At 38.7% G+C, this 19,586-nt stretch overlaps 1 protein-coding gene across 2 annotated transcripts in view; it reads left to right on the top strand.

Moving 5' to 3' along the window:
- Positions 1 to 19,586, top strand: part of LOC128705542 (uncharacterized) — an 89,942-nt gene that overhangs the window by 69,896 nt on the left and 460 nt on the right. For both annotated transcript variants that reach the window (XM_070088285.1, XM_070088284.1), the window contains exon 10: positions 16,939 to 18,642. In XM_070088285.1, the coding sequence (XP_069944386.1) occupies positions 16,939 to 18,638 (1,700 nt within the window). In that variant the 3' untranslated portion in view covers positions 18,639 to 18,642. The remainder of the gene's footprint in view (positions 1 to 16,938; positions 18,643 to 19,586) is intronic.

Genomic DNA, 19,586 nt, shown 5'->3' with positions numbered 1-19,586 from the left:
CTTACTGAATCTGAATCATAATCAGACATCTCTGTATGAACAGGAAACAATATATCTTTAATTAACGCTCTGACAGTTTCTGCGGTGTAATTCCTGTTATACGTCACACTGAGATATTTGGCTACTCGCCAACGCGTCTGCAGTTTTAATGTACTTAACTCAGACAAAGTCAGAGTATCAATTAACTGTTTCACTTTGGCATACATCACGTAAATAAGTGTACTACGAGAGAGCGATTATGGGAAACTATAATCCTGATAGGAATTTTAGTGTTGGTTGTCTTAGAGCTAGAGCTCATAAACAGTATTTCCATCTCCTTGGATCAAGAGACTCAGTCAAGTACATACATCCACCTGGTATGTTGTACAAGACTAAACTCAAAGTCTTCAGATTAGGAAAGTAATCAAAGTGTTTGATCATAGAGTTACTAGTATGTCAAACTGGACAATTTCTCCAACACCTTGGATCAAGAACATCCCGGACAGGCCCGCATTTGTTACAAAAAACGCGATTCTAAAAGCTTAGAGATCTCCAGTGAATACTAGAAAGGACTACCCTTCTAGCATCCAGCCTGTTACTGGGTTTTCGTAACAAGTAGTCAGTATCCTTGTCCAATTATCCATTAGAATTCAGTATGATTCAATAGTGCTTCAGGATTACAACTGGTAGGCTACTAACTAGAGAAATTAAAATTTAATAAATTTATTAAGTCTAGAGGTATATTATCAAATTAAATTAAATTAAATTAATCACAGTAATTAAAATAATATCACTTCTCTCGAGTACAATATTATTGTGCTGAAAGCACATATAACATTTATAATTCTTAAGTACCGTCTGGTACATTAACATTTAATAAGATATTACAAATATGTACAAGTAAGTTTGTGTGTAAGTGTGTAAGTGCTCTAAGTACAGTGGACCCCCGGTTAACGATTTTAATCCGTGCAAGAGGGGTAATTGTTATGCGAAATAATCGTTATGTGAATGAATTTTCCCCGTAAGAAATAATGGAAATAAAATTAATCCGTGCAAGACACCCAAAAGTATGAAAAAAAATTTTTTTTTTACCACATGAAATATTAATTTTAATACACACAAACTGAAAAAGGCATGCACACTTACATGACACTTACTTTTATTGAAGATCTGGTGATGATTGATGGGATGGGAGGAGGGGAGAGCATTATCTTCTTACTGTTTAGAAGGGGAATCCCCTTCCATTAGGACTTGAGGTAGCAAGTCCTTTTCTGGGGTTACTTCCCTTCTTCTTTTAATGCCACTAGGGCCAGCTTCAGAGTCACTGGACTTCTTTCGCACAAGATATCTGTCCATAGTGGCCTGTACCTCTCGTTCCTTTATCACTTCCCTAAAGTGTTTCACAACATTGTCAGTGTACAGGTTGCCAACACGGCTTGCAATAGCTGTGTGAGGGTGATTTTCATCCATGAAGGTTTGCACTTCAAGCCACTTTGCACAGATTTCCTTTATCTTTGTAGTAGGCAACTTCTTCAATTTCTCTCTCCCCTCCTCTGAACCAGTTTCCCCAGGTCTGGCCTCTTGCTCTTGAAGTTGATCTATCAGCTCATCAGTGGTTAGTTCTTCATTGTCCTCCTCCACCAACTCTTCCACATCCTCCCCACTAACCTCCAACCCCAAGGACTTTCCCAATGCCACAATGGATTCCTCAACTGGCACAGGATTCTCAGGGTTAGCCTCAAACCCTTCAAAATCCCTTTTGTCTACACATTCTGGCCACAGTTTCTTCCAAGCAGAGTTCAAGGTCCTCTTAGTCACTTCCTCCCAAGCCTTACCTATAAGGTTTACACAATTGAGGATATTAAAGTGATCTCTCCAAAACTCTTAGAGTCAGTTGAGTTTCTGAGGTCATTACAAAGCACCTTTCAAACAGAGCTTTTGTGTACAGTTTCTTGAAGTTGGAAATAACCTGCTGGTCCATGGGCTGCAGGAGAGGAGTGGTATTAGGAGGCAAAAACTTCACCTTAATGAAGCTCATGTCCCCATAAAGTCGCTCTGCCACGTCTGTAGGATGACCAGGGGCATTGTCTAACACCAGGAGGCACTTAAGTTCTAATTTCTTTTCAGTTAGGTAATCTTTCACATTGGGGGCAAATGCATGGTGTAACCAGTTATAGAAAAATTCCCTAGTGACCCATGCCTTACTGTTTGCCCTCCACAGCACACACAAATTATCCTTGAGGACATTCTTTTGCCTGAACGCTCTGGGAGTTTCAGAGTGATACACTAATAAAGGCTTCACTTTGCAATCACCAGTAGCATTGGCACACATGAGAAGAGTAAGCCTGTCTTTCATAGGCTTATGTCCTGGGAGTGCCTTTTCCTCCTGAGTAATGTAGGTCCTGCTTGGCATTTTCTTCCAGGACAGGCCTGTTTCATCACAATTAAACACTTGTTCAGGTTTCAGTCCTTCAGTTTCTATGTACTCCTTGAATTCCTGCACATATTTTTCAGCCGCTTTGTGGTCCGAACTGGCAGCCTCACCATGCCTTATCACACTATGGATGCCACTACGCTTCTTAAATCTCTCAAACCAACCTTTGCTGGCCTTAAATTCACTCACATCATCACTAGTTGCAGGCATTTTTTTAATTAAATCCTCATGCAACTTCCTAGCCTTTTCACATATGATCGCTTGAGAGACGCTATCTCCTGCTAGCTGTTTTTCATTTATCCACACCAATAAGAGTCTCTCAACATCTTCCATCACTTGCGATCTTTGTTTCGAAAACACAGTTAAACCTTTGGCAAGAACAGCTTCCTTGATTGTCTTTTTGGTGCCCACAATAGTAGCGATGGTTGATTGGGGTTTCTTGTACAACTTGACTAGGTCGGCGATACGCACTCCACTTTCATACTTATCAATGATCTCTTTCTTCATTTCAATGGGTATTCTTACCCTTATTGGTGTACGGTTGGCACTAGAAGCTTTCTTGGGGCCCATGGTCACTTATTTTCCAGAAACAGCACCGAAAACACTGTAATAATACGAAATATTCCGAGTGTATGCTTGGATGTTAGCGCGGAGGCTGGCTGGTAAACAATGGCACGGGCGGCACATGTGAGGCTGGCTGAGGGCGCACATTGGACGCGTCTCGGACGAAAATCGGTGAGCGAGTTTTTAATCGGTATGCACGGCAAAAATTTTGCGATTAAAGTAAGCGGTATGCGAAATAATCGCTATGTGATGCCATCGTTATGCGGGGGTCCACTGTAGTTCGTTATGTCTCACGACTCAACTAGACTTAAACAAGTGACTGACAAAGCCCTCACATAAACTAACTTCTTGACCAACTGGCAATCAGAACAGTCTGCTTGAACAATAAAAACGACTGATAAGCCGAACAGCAATATAACAAGCAACTGCGACACAGAATCAGGAACAAGGAGATAATATAACGACACTAAGTAGGGACCATCAGCAGATCCTCCACAAAAGTCACAAAACTCCCATACTACTGAATCTAAGATCAGCATAAGAAAATCCCCGACTGTGATAATACACACATACCAGTACAAGTTAGGTCAGAAGCTACAGCTCAGGACCTGAGTTGCTCAGAGTGTCTAAGGGACACAACCTCAGTACAACGTCGAAAATCACTAAGTCTATACAATGTTCTGTGAACAGAGTTCTACAGAACTAACAAGAATAATGAGACAGACAATCTGTCCAACCACCAAGAGAGTCTAGAGCAGACTGAATACTTCACGAGAGGTGAGGACACCCCCCCTCGATCACGTGATAGCTCCCTGGACATTACTGCCCAGCAACAGTCGCCGGCAGAATAACAAGCAAAGAGCGATAATTACAGTAGTTAGACAATCAAGACTTGAACCGAGCACACATGTTACATCCTACCTAACAACATAACAGTCAAATAATAATATAAAGCAATACATTTACGATTTAGCTATTATCACAAATATAAGCAATATAAAATTATATGAAAAGGAAATAATTATATATATACATAATCATTGCAACCCATTCAGGGGTTGCAACATTGGCTCTCATTGACGATGGCATCTAAGGTTAGCTGTAATAAAAAGAGAAGTCGTAAGCCTCTTGCTTTAAGTACCAAGTTAGAGGATGGTGTGCCATTCTGATTTTATTCAATAAACACCCTGCTACTCACCTCTCACACATTAATATTAATATTTTAAGGTAAGTAATAAGTGTACTCTGTGTGTATCTTACCTTTTATTGTGTTTTTAATGCCTATTTCTATTGCTAACTTAATATAAGTTAGTGTAAACTTGTTGTCTCGCATTTATTGCATATTTTATATGCTCTGATAATAATACTTGTGGAGCCGGGTGGAGGGACAACATTACGTTTTCTCTGTTCAGCCATCAGAGAAAACGTGTATGAATCTGCGTTTGGCCCAGCCACTCCCCCACTCCGCTTTTGTTTACAATTTTCGGCATGAATTATTCATTACTTCTACCTTCGTTTATGATGGCATCTAAAGGTAGTTGTTAGAAATGATTAAATTCAGTGAACAAGGCATGTCGATGTTAATAATATGGCTCTGGGCCACAGTGTAGGTAGCCGGTAGGTGTAGCCCAGGCTACACCTACCGGTTACACCTACCGGCTACCTACACTGACTTTATACAAATAAATACCACTCATCTCTCTTCCTATATTAAGACTACACATATTTTAAGGTAAATAATGAGTGTACTGTATGTGCATTTTACCTCTCTGCGATGTTTTAAATATCGTATATTAAGTATGAGACTGGGAGCCAGGGCTACCTACACCTGGGCTACTTGCACCTGACTTCCTACAAATAAGTACTACTCACCTCTCTCCCTACATTAAGATTACAAATACTTTAAGATAAGTAATGAATTTACTGTGACTGTATTTTACTTTGTGTTTTTAATGCCTAGTTCTATTACTAACTTAATATAATTTAGTGTAAACTTGTTATCTGGCATTTATATGCATTTATAAATGGAAAAAAATGGAGTTCTGCCTTAGGGCGATGTCTGCTTTCCGGCGACAGCCTGGAACCTAACCCGCTGTATAAGTGGGGCCCTACTGTATATCCTGAAGCCTACCCATCAACAATTTATCCACCAATATATAATCTAACAAACTACAGGTTGCCCTCCACATTCACGAGTTCCACTTTTGTGGACGTCAAACATTCACGAATGCCCATCCGTCCAGTCATATTTAAAATATGTCATTACGTATGTTAGGAATTGTGGCAGTGGCAGAGTTTGTTTGGAGATAGGACAAGATAATCCTTCAATATGACACTAATATCAACTCTCCAGCTTATTTATCTATCACAATTCATCTAATATGACATAAACAATATTAATAACATAGAAACATGACATATACTCTAGAATGAATAAAATATGTCATTATGCCACGAGTGTTGTTGCATTGTTGTTGGTTGTATAAGGGCCACTTAGAGCATAGTGGTGGTGAAGGCGGCAGCAGAGGCGGTAGAGACAGTGGTGTTGTCAGTCGCCCTATATAACTCCAACAACATTGGAGGAGTTAGGTTCTTGCTATCCTTTTTCTATTGATTAATTGCTTAACTTACTACACTGTTAATACAACACTTTATCACTGGCTGGCACTATAGCCTTTATCGACTCGTGCTGCTTTAGTATCGTACATATTGTAGAATCACTAAAGAAGGCACATTCTCCCCTCTCTATTCCTCCTCTACTTTGGTACTGTGTTACAAATTCTTTCTTGAATTCTGTAGTCTTTCAGCTTTACCAAAGGGCTGGCACTAGTACAATATTTTACGATGTTTTCATTTGTTTTATGATTGTTCATGGTTCAGTAGGTTAAGGAAGCAGTATTGTTAGGCTAAGTAAATGCTATTATTATATTTCCCTACAGTATGCACCAAACATTTGCGATTTTTCAACATTCGTGAGGTTCTTGATCCCCTAACCCTCGAGAATGTGGGGGAGACCTGTACAATGGAACCCTGGATTTCGCATGCACCAGATATCGGACTTTTTAGATTTCAGACACTTTTTTGTGCGAAATTTTGCTTTGAATTTTAGACCTTGTCCTGGGAATCGCAAGTATCACAGTACACGTCTGCCCGCCCGGGGAACGCTGTCAGTCTGGCTTTGTCACTGCTTAACCCGTAAACGGTCCAAACGTATACATACGTTCTCTCGCGTAGTGCCCCAAATTTTTTGAGGAAAAAAAAGTTTTTTTTTTTTAATAGGAGAAAAGAGCCTATGGTACCCAGGCATCCCCGATTATTTTGATATGGCGCACAGTGAGTGCGCACGCCCATTCTATCATGTCTAGGCGAGCCAGGCTTATCGTGGCAATGTTGAATGTATGACAAATAAAACGTATATACACCTACCATCCGACTTACGACCTGCTCGACTTACGACCACTCGACTTACGACCGTGTTTTTTATGCCAAATTTCTGGGAAATAAACAACTATTTGTGTTGTACACAGTGTTTATCCTAAACCTTAGAGTATAAAATACAGTACTAACAACATAAAAAGTAAAGTAAAACATGAAATACCAAAATAAAACAATAAAATAGTCATTACAAAAATGTTTTGTTGATATTCAGTAGTAAAGTTCGACTTACGACCATTTTGACTTACGACCGGTTTCTCAGAACCGAACTCGGTCGTAAGTCGGATGGTGGGTGTATACGTTTGGGGCACTAGCGGTAAAAACGTATATATACGTTTGGACTGTTTACGGGTTAAGCATTCATCCGAAACATTTCGCAATTCTTGTGCTTGTTTATTGATTGTGACTGTGAAATAAGCCACCATGGCCCCAAAGAAAGTTCCTAGTGCCAGCCCTTTGGTAAATAAATTGAGAAGCACGATAGAATTAAAGACAGAGATTATAGAAAAGTATGAAAGTGGCGTACGTTTAGCTGAGCTTTCCAGGATGTATGGGAAGTTGAAATCAACAATCTTGTCCATCCTGGCAAAGAAAGTGCTATATTACATCTTGTATATTTATTTATTCTCTTTTTCATAAAATGTGTGTTACTTATTACCAAACCTCTTTCTACACATAGTTCAATTAAAGGCTCCCCATTTTCATTTACCCCTGGCACCCCACATTTACCTACTACTCCCTCTACAACATCTATACCCGCTTTAACATTGAGATCCCCTACCACAAGTACTGTCACACCTGGTTCAAAACTCCCCACACACTCACTCAACATTTCCCAAAATCAATCAATCTCTCTCCTCTACACTTCTCTCTTCTCCAGGTTCATAAACACTTACTATAACCCACTTTTCACATACAACCCTTATTTTACTCCACATAATCCTTGAATTTATACATTTATATTCCTTCTTTTCCTGCTCTAACTTATCCTTCAGCATTATTGCTACTCCTTCCTTAGCTCTAAATCTATTAGAAACCCCTGACCCAATCCCATTTATTTCTCCCCACTGAAACTCTCCTACCCCCTTCAGTTTTGTTTCACTTAGAGCCAGGACATCCAGCTTCTTTTCATTTGTAACGCCCACAATCATCTCTTTCTTATCATTCGCACAACATCCATGCACATTCAAACATCCCACTTTGATCGTTTTCCTATTTTTCTTTTTTAGTAAGCTATGTGGGAAAAGGGGTTACTAACCCATTGCTCCCGGCATTTTAGTTGCCTTTTACACCACGCATATCTTACAGAGGAAATATTCTTATTCCACTTCCCCATGGATATGAAAGGAAAAGTAATAAGAACAAGAACTATTAAGATAAAATCAAAGAAAACTTAGATGAGTGTGTATACATGCATGTGTAGTGTGATCTAAGTGTTAGTAGAAGTAGCAAGAAGTACCTGAAATTTTGCGTGTTTATGAGACAAAAAAGACACCAGCAATCCTACCATCATGTAAAACAAATACAGGCTTCCATTTTACACTTAGCACTTAGCAGTTCGGTAGTACCTTCCTGGGCGGTTGCTGTCTACCAACCTACTACTACAATTGTAGTAGTCATAAATTTAAGTAATTTTCCTGCAGGTGTATTGAAGTTAAATGTGAAGCAGAGCTTGGTGAAGATGTTTCTAATAGTATCACAGTCCTCTAGAAATAACCGGCTCCGAGTATGTAACCCAGAGTTTGTAGAAGATGAATGCTATGTTAAAATCATTTCCAAGTTGCACCTACCATCTTACAACATACATAACTGCAGAAAAAGCACTTAATATTATGACTTCACCCAAAATAGTGAAACAAATTGACACAGATATATCATTTTTCTCACTTGTAGTGTTCACAACCACCTCACTAACACGCTGTCCAGCAGCTTCATCATTATCATTCCAGTCATCATTGACACTACCATCAAGGACTTTACTGGAACCAACCAAGTATCTGCTTTCCGTATTTTGCAGCATCGAAAACTCTATTCCCCCCCCCCAAATAAGTCTCGAAAATGTGCCTAATGTCTTGGAGGCCAAAGTACTGTTTTTATTTATTTTTTTTTTCCAAAATTTAATCAGTCAGAATTGGGGAAGAGGTGTCCTTGATAATGGAGCATCTTGTTCACCATAAAATACAGTAATTTCTTGTAATAGATATGAAAATGTTATACAGTAGAACTTCGGTATACGAAAGCACCACCATGTGAACTTCTCAGGATATGAACCGTTGATTGGTTGATTTTTTGCTTCTGGATATGAAAAAAATTTCAGGATGTGTACTTCCCCCTCAAGGGAGGTTCCTTAACCCCTTGACTGTCGCAACCCCAAATCCTGAGGTGTCTCCTGGTGTCGCAAAATTTCTGAAAAAAAAAAAAAAATTTTTCTTATGAAATTATAGAAAATCTTTTCCCGGTTGTAATGACAGCAAAAGAATGAAATTTGATGGAAAACTGATAGAATTACGCTCTCACGAAGTTAGCGACCTCGGCAATATTTATGAATCTGCTATTTCGCCCATATTTTCAGCTAATTCCATTGTTCCAGTTGACCAAACTCATAGCTATTTCTTTAGAACTCCTTTTTTTCTATCGATTGAGTACAAGAAACTGCCCGTTTACCGATTTCAACTACCCAGTAACATTGTCATAAATTTGCAATTTGGCCAGTTTCACGAAAATTAAAAAATATGACAATTTCAAAATAAGGCCCAGAATGAACAATGCAGACATTCCTGCCTCTAAAATAACATTTTCTTTGTTCATCAGTCATGTCTCCAGGCCCCTCTGATATTACCCTTGCTTTCTATTTTGAATTTTTATTCAAACAAAAAATAGAAGATTTACTGTTATGCAGACTACTGCAATATTGTAATAATTGTATAAATAATGTCAACCCATTCATGACTGCATATTAGAATGGCTACTTGGACATTTATTGGAAAATGACATCATTTGTTTACTTTTGAACAGTGGCAAAAATCCAACATTTCCTCTACTTTGAGCTCCATTTCAAGGTTCTTTTCATAGTAAAACCAATGAAAATCACCTCTATTTCTATAATATGTTTCCCATTCTATGAATTGAGACCAAGAAAACGAGAATACAACTATAAATACTATATGAAAATAGACCACAAAGTCGGCATTTTAATTAAAAAAAAAAACGTCTGAGTTTCATTGTGCACTGCGTGCTGCAGGATTTTTTTATATGGTGCACACTGACCACACAGACCCATTCTCTCACATGTGGGCCTACCACCTTTCTCCTGCTTGATTTGAAGACGCTAGAATTTATGAGTATGTATACGTCAAAAACAGTGGCTCGTAAGACGTATGTATACGACCGAAACAGTCAAAGGGCTAAATACTTAAATATTTATTTCTTTGCAAAGGTTACAATGTGTGTTTACATATCATAATATGATTGGAGCAAAGAAAGCCACTATCATGCCAAGGCATTTCGGGAAGACTTAACCTAATATACATAGACTATTAACCCTTTCAGGGTCCAAGGCCCAAATCTGGAGTCACGCACCAGTGTCCAAGAATTTTCAAAAAAAAAAATTTGTTATTTTTTCTTATGAAATCGTAGAGAATCTTTTTGTGAAGGTAATAAAACAAAAAGTACAAAATTTGGTGGAAAATTGACGAAATTATGCTCTCGCGAATTTTGATGTGTCAGCGATATTTACGAATCGGCGATTTTGCCGACTTTGACTCCCATTTTAGGCCAATTACATTATTCCAGTCAACCAAATTCTTAGCTATTTCACTAGTATTACTTCTATTCTATCGATTGAGCACAAGAAATCGCCAAGTCAACTGTTTCAACTACAAAATAAAGTGATCGGAAATTGTTAATTTGGCCAATTTAACACAAAGTTCAAAATATTCCAATTTCAAAATAGGGTCCAGAATAAACAATGTAAGCATTCCTGGCACTAAACTAATATTTCCTCTGTTCATTAGTTATGTTTTGAGGCTTTACAAATAAATTCCATTTTGATTTTTTATTCACATAATGAATTTTTATTCACACCAAAAAATAGAAGATTTACTGTTATGCAATACTGTAATAATTGTATAAATATCATCACCATATTTGTGAATGTATATTAGACCCACCAGCTGATGTGTATTAGACGTGTGAGGTCGTTTGTTTACTCTTGAATATCGGCAAAAATTTAACATTTCTGCTACTTTAAGCTCAGTTTCAAGCCATTTCCAGTGCTAAAACCAATCAAAATCATCTCTATTTCTGTAATATGTCTTCCATTCTATCAAATGAGACCAAGAAATCGCAAATACAACTATAAAAAACATACGAAAAAACACTGCAAAGTTGCTGTTTTAATCGAAAAATCATGATTTCATTTTTTTTCTCTCATTATACACAGTGTGCTGCAGGATCTGTTTTATGTGGTGCACACATACCACATAGATGTATTCTCTCATATCTAGGCCCAAATGTACCACTCACAGTTTATCAGAGTGAGCTGAGCTCATGGCGTAGATCTACGGTTTGGACCCTGAACGTAAAGCCGTAGATCTACGGGACGGACCCTGAAAGGGTTAAGTCTAGACAGGTGAAAAGTAATGGTTACCAATGTTTTGCTGATGGTGGCTTCAACTACTGGCAGCCTTTTGAAGTTTCTCCTTACTGTTATTATTACTTATATTGTATTATTATTATTATTATTATTATTATTATTATTATAATTATTATAATTATTATTATTATTATTATTATTATTATTATTAGTATATACTTGGTGAGGGGCTCTTGATCTTGGGAATTGGATCTTTGTTCCAGTTCCCTAAATTATGCCTGAATACCTTCCATCCCCTCCCCCCCACAAGTGCTTTCCCATTATAATAATAATACAATAATATAATAATATAATGCATGTAATAATAATGTACTAAAATATTTATAATAAATGTCGCTAGATGGCAGTGAATAACACAACAATGCGGGAGAAGTTATGGCCACCTCCACTTGTCACATAGTGACATATATTTTATTCATTCTAGAGTATATATCAGGTTTCTATGTTATTTATAGCTGTATAGCCCTTGTGGCTTAGCACTTCTTTTTTATTATAATAATAATATGTTATTTATATTGTTCATTATGTCATATTAGACCAATTGTGATAAATAAATAAGCCATAGAGTTGATACTAGCATTATATTGAAGTGTATTTTTCCTGCCTCTGAGAGCAGGAATTCTGCCAGAAAGGATTAATGGCTTTTCATTTAATTTAAATGAGGAAAATTGACTCAGCATATGGACAAATCAGGATGTGAACAAAGTCACAGAACAGGATCAAGTTTGTAGGCCAAGGTTCCATTGTATAGGAGAAACTTCATGGAACATTGCCCACAGGCCAGAGAACACCAGCAAAATGTATAATACAACAAGAAATGTATGTATTATGCAGACACTGACAATCATCTCAATAAAGGGACAGATGCTTAAATAGTTATTGAGGAATGAGACAAAGATGGAAGATGTTTAGAATCTGCTGTTATTAGTATTTCTAGCACTATTACACAGAACCACTGTAGTTTCATGTTAGCTAAACCTTTAGTTTAAACCATATTTGCAAGTTATCATTTGTCCAGAAGCCCACATAACCAGGTGTATAACCTGCAGTGCCCCCTAAACCTGAGATGCTCTAATGCACTTCAGTGTCCTTTGTCTGTTCCTGCATATATATGCCCTTTTCTTATGTATTCTGTAATGACTTAATAAAGGCTACTTTGTCGGTAAAACATCCACTGCCTCTAGGTGTCATTTACTCCTCGTTAGTATTTACATACTTTTCCAGTTCCACATATATTTTTGTTTGGGTTTAAGGTGTCCATCCCATAGTGAAATTACATTTAGCCTTCTTGGATAAGTAGATTTGGCTGCTTCATTTAAAAAAATTTAAATTTACTTAATATTGCTGAAACATTATTTATCCTAAGCCTTATCAAAAGTTTTATGGATGTGTTGCAGGATGGATATGGATATATAAAGGAAGAAAGTTGAAAGTGAACATAGATAAGAGTAAGGTGATGAGGGTATCAAATGAGTTAGGTAAAGAAAAAGTGGATATCGCATTGGAGGGAGGGAATGTGAAAAAGTGAATGTATTCTTATATTTGGGAGTAGACTTTACATTGGATGGATTTATGAAGGACAAGATTAACCATAGAAGTGATGAATTACAAAAGGTGAGTGGTGCATTGAGGTATCTGTGGAGACAAAGAAGGGAATGTACGAGAGTATAGTGGTACCAGCACTCTTGTATGGATATGAAGCATGGGTTGTAAATGCTGCAGTGAGGAGGAGGCTGGAGGCAGTGGAGATGTCGTGTCTAAGGGCAATGTGTGGTGTAAATATTATGCAGAATTCAGTGTGAAAATTAGGAGAAAGTGTGGAGTATTTACTACAGTCATAAGTAATAAAACGAGTGATGGTAGCATTGAGGTGAAGGGAATCACAGTATACATAAATTAAGCATACAATCGATGAAAAGGCATAAGTCTACTGTGTGACGGGTTTTCCCCGTTACCTCTACTAAGCTTTACTGCTATGGAAGTGCAGGGGAAAGTTACCGTAGGCCTAGTGCTGTGTGAACAATATAACGATCCCAGTGCAGTGCAGTGAAAAGAAAAGTGTATCTTGAATGAATACATTGTATATCCTTAAGATAACCAGTGTACAACACAGTGTGACAAAATACCAGTGATAAAATAAATGGAAATAAAATAAAAAACAATAGTGAAGTGTGGCAGTGGTGGGACAATCTACTTGTCCTGGTGTTGACATGTGACAAGTGATACACCAAGGTTTCAGTTACCACATATAACGAATAGACTAGGATACCCAGACATAGTTAGACTAGGATACTGAGACAGTTAGGTGGTACCACACAGTGGGTCGTGTTTTGTACCAAAGGTCTGTTTCTCATCTCATAAGGAATATAGTGAATATAGTGCATAATATATGGAATATATTCATGGGTCGACCATCACCTGCGAAAAAAAAAAAATTGTCAGAGGTGACAGTGAAGTGCAAACTATCATACAAGTGTTATAACGAGGAAAAAAGGATATAAATAAGCAGTGATATAGTAAACTGAACCTATGGATAAGAGTTAATTCTTTTAATCCCGAGTGTAGTGTAAAACTATGGTATAAATTATATGGGAACAAGTGGGGAAGTGCCACCCACACCCCACCTCCCAGCCCCCGCCTCGTGCCCCCAACCCATTCCCCAGATCCTACACCACCCAACCAACAATTCCATCCCCCGGCATCCCTCCTCGCACCCTCACCTTCTTTCCACAGACCCCTATCTCCCAGCTTACCACCCCACTGCACAGCCCCCTCCTCCTATTGTCCCTACCCTCTACCCAAGGATACCCACCCCCCACCTACCAGCCACTCCACCACCAGCCGCACATAATAAATACACCATCCACCACATACACCTGTTTAAAAGTAATCATGGCCAGGAATAAAGGCTGTTGTATATATGAAAAAATCTTTGGGAGAAACATAAGGGGCATTGATTGTGAAATATGCAGTAAAACATCACATATATCATGTACAAAGCTGCATGCAACCATGACAAATGACCAAAAACACGAAAGTCGTTTCTGGATTTGCCCCAGTGAAAGGGACAGCTGGTTAAGCATAAGAGAGGTACTGAAAAGTGAAAACCTAGAAAACCCAAGGAAGTTTCTAAGGAGCTTGCCAGAGTTATACAAAGAGTGGAAAACAGGGGAAAAGGAACAAGAAAATGAGGAAAATGCAAATAGAGGTGAAAACCAAGGAGTGAAAGTAAGAGTAAGCGCAGAGAGATCACTGAATTAGAGCAAAAACTTAGGATGTCATACCTCACAGAAGAAGTACAAAGGGAACAAAAGGCCATACAGGACATTGCAAGAAACCCAAAATAGTTCTATTCCTACACAAAATCCAAGCTAAGAACTACCTGTAGAATTGGACCACTACTGAGAGGAGACTCGTATACTGACGATGAACAGGAAATGAGTGAAATCCTAAAAGAACAGTATGAGCCGGTGTTCAGCAACCCACTAAATGACAGCAAGGTAGAAAATGCAGAAATATTTTTCACCCCAGAAGAAGGCCGTGCAGACCAACTAACTGACATTAGTACAAATCCCATAGATTTTGAAAAAGAAATGGAAAACATGCCCACTCACTCAGCACCTGGACCAGATTCATGGAATGCTCCATTTATAAAGAAATGCAAATTACCTCTAGCATGAGCCCTCAGTACTCTTTGGAGAAAGAGCTTAGATCTAGGTAAAATACCAGAGGCCTTAAAGAGTGCAGACATAGCTCCTTTGCATAAGGGAGGTAGTAGAGCACTAGCTAAAAATTACAGACCAGTAGCCCTAACCTCACATCATAAAAATCTTCGAAAGAGTGATGAGACGGCAGGTTACAAATTTCATGGAGCAGCACAACCAACATAACCCAAACCAGCATGGCTTTAGAGCATGACGATCATGCCTGTCACAGCTGCTGAGCCATTATGACAGAATTACGGAGGCACTGGAAAACGACAAAAATGCACATGTGATTTACACAGATTTTGCAAAGGCGTTTGACAAATGTGATCATGGAGTGATAGCGCACAAAATGAAGGCCATGGGCATTACGGGGAAGGTAGGCAGATGGATTTTCGGTTTCCTAACACACAGAACACAAAAAGTAGTAGTGAACAGGGCAAGATCCAGCATCAGCGAGGTCAAAAGCTCAGTGCCCCAAGGCACTGTCCTGGCACCTCTGCTGTCCCTCATCCTCATAGCAGACATAGACAAAAACACCCGGCACACTTTTGTATCATAATTTGCAGATGACACTAAAATAAGCATGAAAGTCAGTATGGTAGAGGACACTGAAAAAGTACAGGAAGACATAAACAGGGTTTTCCAGTGGGCAGTGGAAAACAACATGACGTTCAGTGGTGATAAGTTCCTGCTGCTTAGATATGGAAAGAATGAAGAACTCAAAAGGAGCACTATATACAAAACTCAAGAGGGTCACCAAATAGAATGTAAGGAACATGTAAAAGGCCTAGGAATAATTATGTCAGCCGACCTTTCTTTTAAAGACCATAACAAGACAAAGATCACGACAGCCAGGAAAATGACTGGGTGGGTATTGAGAACTTTCAAAACAAGGGAAATAATGCCGATGGTGACACTTTTCAAATCGCTAGTGCTCCCTCACTTAGAATATTGCTCAGTGCTGATGGCCGCGTTCAGGGCGGGAGAAATATCTGAGCTGGAACAAATACAGAGATCATTTATGGCTCATATTGAGCCAGTAAAGCACCTAAACTACTGGGAATGCCTGCAAGTCTTGAACATGTACTCATTGGAGTGGAGGAGAGAGAGGTACATGATAATATATACCTGGAAGGTACTCGAGGGCTTGGTCCCAAATCTGCACACTGCCATAACAACATACTGGAGTGAGAGATATGGAAGGAAGTGTAAAATAAACCCAGTGAGCAGCAGGGGTGCGGTGGGGACACTAAGGGAATACTGTATCAACATCCGGGGTCCCAGACTTTTCAACATCTTACCAGAAGATATCAGAAACACTGCTGGAACAAGTGTTAAAGCCTTCAAGAGGAAACTAGACAAGTATCTTCACCAGGTGCCAGATCAACCAGGCTGTGATGGATATGTGGGGCAGCGGGCCTCCAGCAGCAACAGCCTGGTTGAACAGGCAAGCACCAGACGAGCCTGGCCCATGGTCGGGCTCAGAGAGTAGATATGTTCTCGAAATTCTTCAAAGGTATATCAAAGGTAAGGTATATTACTAAAATATTATTCAACGGGCTGAGGAGGGGTTGTTGAGGTGTTTTGGTCATTTAGAGAGGATAAAGCAAAATAGGATGACTTGGGTGTGTAAATCTGAATTGGAGGGGAGGAGAGGTAGGGGTTGTTCTAGAAATGGATGGAGGGGATAAAATGGGTTTTGTGCACAAGGGGCTTGGATGTACAGTAGGCATGTGTGAGCATGTTAGTTAGGAGTGAATGGAGATGATTGGTTTTTGGGACTTGACAAGCTGTTGGAGTGTCAGCAGGGTAATATTTTATGAAGGGATTCAGGGAAACTGGTTAGCCGGATTTGAGTCCTGGCAGTGGGAAGTATGATGCCTGCGCTTTAATGGAGGGGTTTGGGATATTGGTTATTTGGAGTGATATCTGAACTGTTGTATCTGGGCACCTCTGAAAAGGCAGTGATTATATGTGGATAATGGTGAAAGTGTTTTATTTTTCTGGGGGGGGGGGGATCACCCTGCCTCGGTGGGAGACCGCCAACATGTTGGAAAAAATAATTATTTTATTTTTGATTAATATCTGTTGAAATGATAATTGTCATTTCTCATGTATTGAGGTAATGATGATTAACTTTATTAGTAAACATTTCTCTTCCACAGGTTACATCAGATATCCAACTGTATTGCTAGACATGTCAACTTACCCATACCTCCCTGGCCTCCCTGATGATGATGATGAAGATTCTGCTTCTGCCCATGGCAGAAAGAGATTAGCATTGTTTTCTCGGCATAAGAGGTCTAATCAATCAAATACATCTGGGCAGTCTCAGAAACAAGGCCAGAATGCTGGGCAGAAAGATAAGGAGGGACATGGTCAAGGGCCTAATACTGGATCTGGAGGTCAAAGTGGAATTCAGGGTAATGCTGGGCAAGGTGGGAAAACTGCTACACGTTCAGATGTAAAAGAAACTCTCAAGTCAATGGGGCTAAGGTGTGAAGATTTCACAATCAGTGTTTACTCTAGGGAACAAGCACATGCCATATTGAGGCGACAGGGAGTAGAAGTAACACCAAATAACCTGCCACCTAAAGATAAAGCTACAGCGTTATCTGGAAAAGGAGGGTATAAAAATGCTAAATCAACTGAAGTTCCAAAAATAAGTCATAATATGAGAACAGTCAATGCAACAAACAGCCGGAATGCCATTGCACACTATGGCAGTGACGATGATGATGACTGTGTCATTTTAGATCCACCTGATATGCCTAAATGTCCACCAAAGCTTCCACAGCAATTTCAGTTAATGGGTACAACAGTCCAAGTGAATCGTGGAGCTAAACGACCAAGTAGGCCTATGGCAAATCAACCTCAAGCCAAGAGACCAAATGCCAGACCAGCAATGTATTATCGTAAAGATCACGAGCAAGATTATGGTGCAGAGGCATCAGTTCAAGATACATTAAAAAGACTCAAGAACTACAATATATCTATTACATGTAGACGGAATGCATCTGGTTTAAGACCGCAAGGTAGTATGGTAGACAGTGAATCTGATATGGAAAATGATAGCCACTTAGAATCTGATGATGATGGAGAAGATATGACTAAGTACCTTGAGTGTCAGATAGGAGAAATTGAGGATATGCAAGAAATGCAAGAGGAGATTTTTGAAGAGGATCTAGATATTGACTGTGATGATAAAGATGATGCAGATTATAATCCACGTGGTAAGAAGAGAAAGCAAAAGAATAAATCGCCTCGCAAAGGAAAGAAAACCAGTGAATGTGGATCAACTGGAGATAGAGCTAACCGTGACTCAGGAGTAGATGAAATTCCAGAAATAGTTCCAAGTGTAGAAATGGCAGAGTTGAGTGATCAGCAAGGTTCGCATCATTCTGAAAATGAATATGATCGTGATCCTCTTGCAGATGAAAGTTTTGACAATCATAAAGACTTGCAAGACATAATGGAAAATGCTGCCCAGTTAGAAGATGATCAAAATCATGACAATAGTGAAGAAAATTACAATGAAGAGAAAGCAAATGAGGACAATCCAGATGGGGAAGAAGAAACAGAACAACCAGAAGAACAGGAAGAACCAGAAGAGCAAGAAGAGCAAGAACCAGAAGAGCAAGAACAAGAACCAGAAGAAAATGGTGAATATAGAACTGGAGAGGAAAGCAAGGAAGAAACTGAAAATATTTTAGGAGAATTTGTGGAAACTGAGGAAGCTGGATCTCCTGCACCAAAGGAAAGCAATACACATGATGATGAAGAAGAAATAGATGAAGAGCTAGAAAAAGAGCTTCTTGGTGGAGATATAGGAGATGGAGAAGAAGGTGAAATGGAAGACTTGTAAACATGTAAGTTTTCTCAGCATTTGAAGTATTTTATTAAATTTGTTAATTTTTTATGGGGAGGGGATTGATTACCAATTCTGAAGTCATAAACAGGAATACAGAATGTGGTCATGTCTCGTACATCTACCTTTTTCTTTTTTGCTGATGACTAAATTGTCTTAACAATTTCCATTAGTGGGGGTATTCACACCCTGTTGGTGCAACATATTAAAAAGTTTACAAGTAAAATCTAAGTAGGATTTTGAACTAGAAATGACTTTGTGGTTGTGTAGATTATTTACAAATATTCGGTGTAGAGAGACTATTGAAGCTGAGGTTTGATTTAATTTGAAGCTCATAAGCAGTTGAGCATATTAAGTATTTCCTCCCCATTTTAAATTTATTTTAGAATTTTTAAGTGCATAGTAATTTGGAATACTTGTTTCAAGGGAAAACTTGCAGCACCTGAAAGTACAAGGAATATGAAGAATTGGATTTGGCACGTAGCTACTACAGTGTTCATTTACCAGATGTGTGGACATACTTTGCTAGATATTTAGTTTCTCATTTCCATTTATTGAACCTTATCTTACCTGAGATGCACATGATTTGTGAGAGAAATTCTTGACAAACTTAAATTGGAAATGAAACCTGGACATCTTTTCTGTCTGTTTTCGATCATTATCAAGTCGCATGAAAATGGTCCATGGTAGATAGAAATGCCATGAAGCTTTCCTTTCCAATTTGTGAGTTTATGTAAATAGTTCCAGTCACAATATATGTGATTTATTCTTTGAGAGAGAGAGCATTAATTTTGAGATATTGCACTGCAAGATGCATTTTGATATTTTCATAATTTTACAGAATTCTTCTGTTACTTTAAAATTATCACTTTCATTTCTTCTAAAAGTATCTAATTTGTTAGCACCACTGCATATTTATACAGTGTCAAGGTGTTAGTTATCAGA

Source organism: Cherax quadricarinatus, chromosome 24 (assembly GCF_038502225.1).
Source record: "Cherax quadricarinatus isolate ZL_2023a chromosome 24, ASM3850222v1, whole genome shotgun sequence".
Lineage (NCBI taxonomy): Eukaryota > Metazoa > Arthropoda > Malacostraca > Decapoda > Parastacidae > Cherax > Cherax quadricarinatus.
The sequence above is the reverse complement of the archived record's forward strand: the minus strand, read 5'-3'. Positions and strand labels throughout refer to the sequence as shown.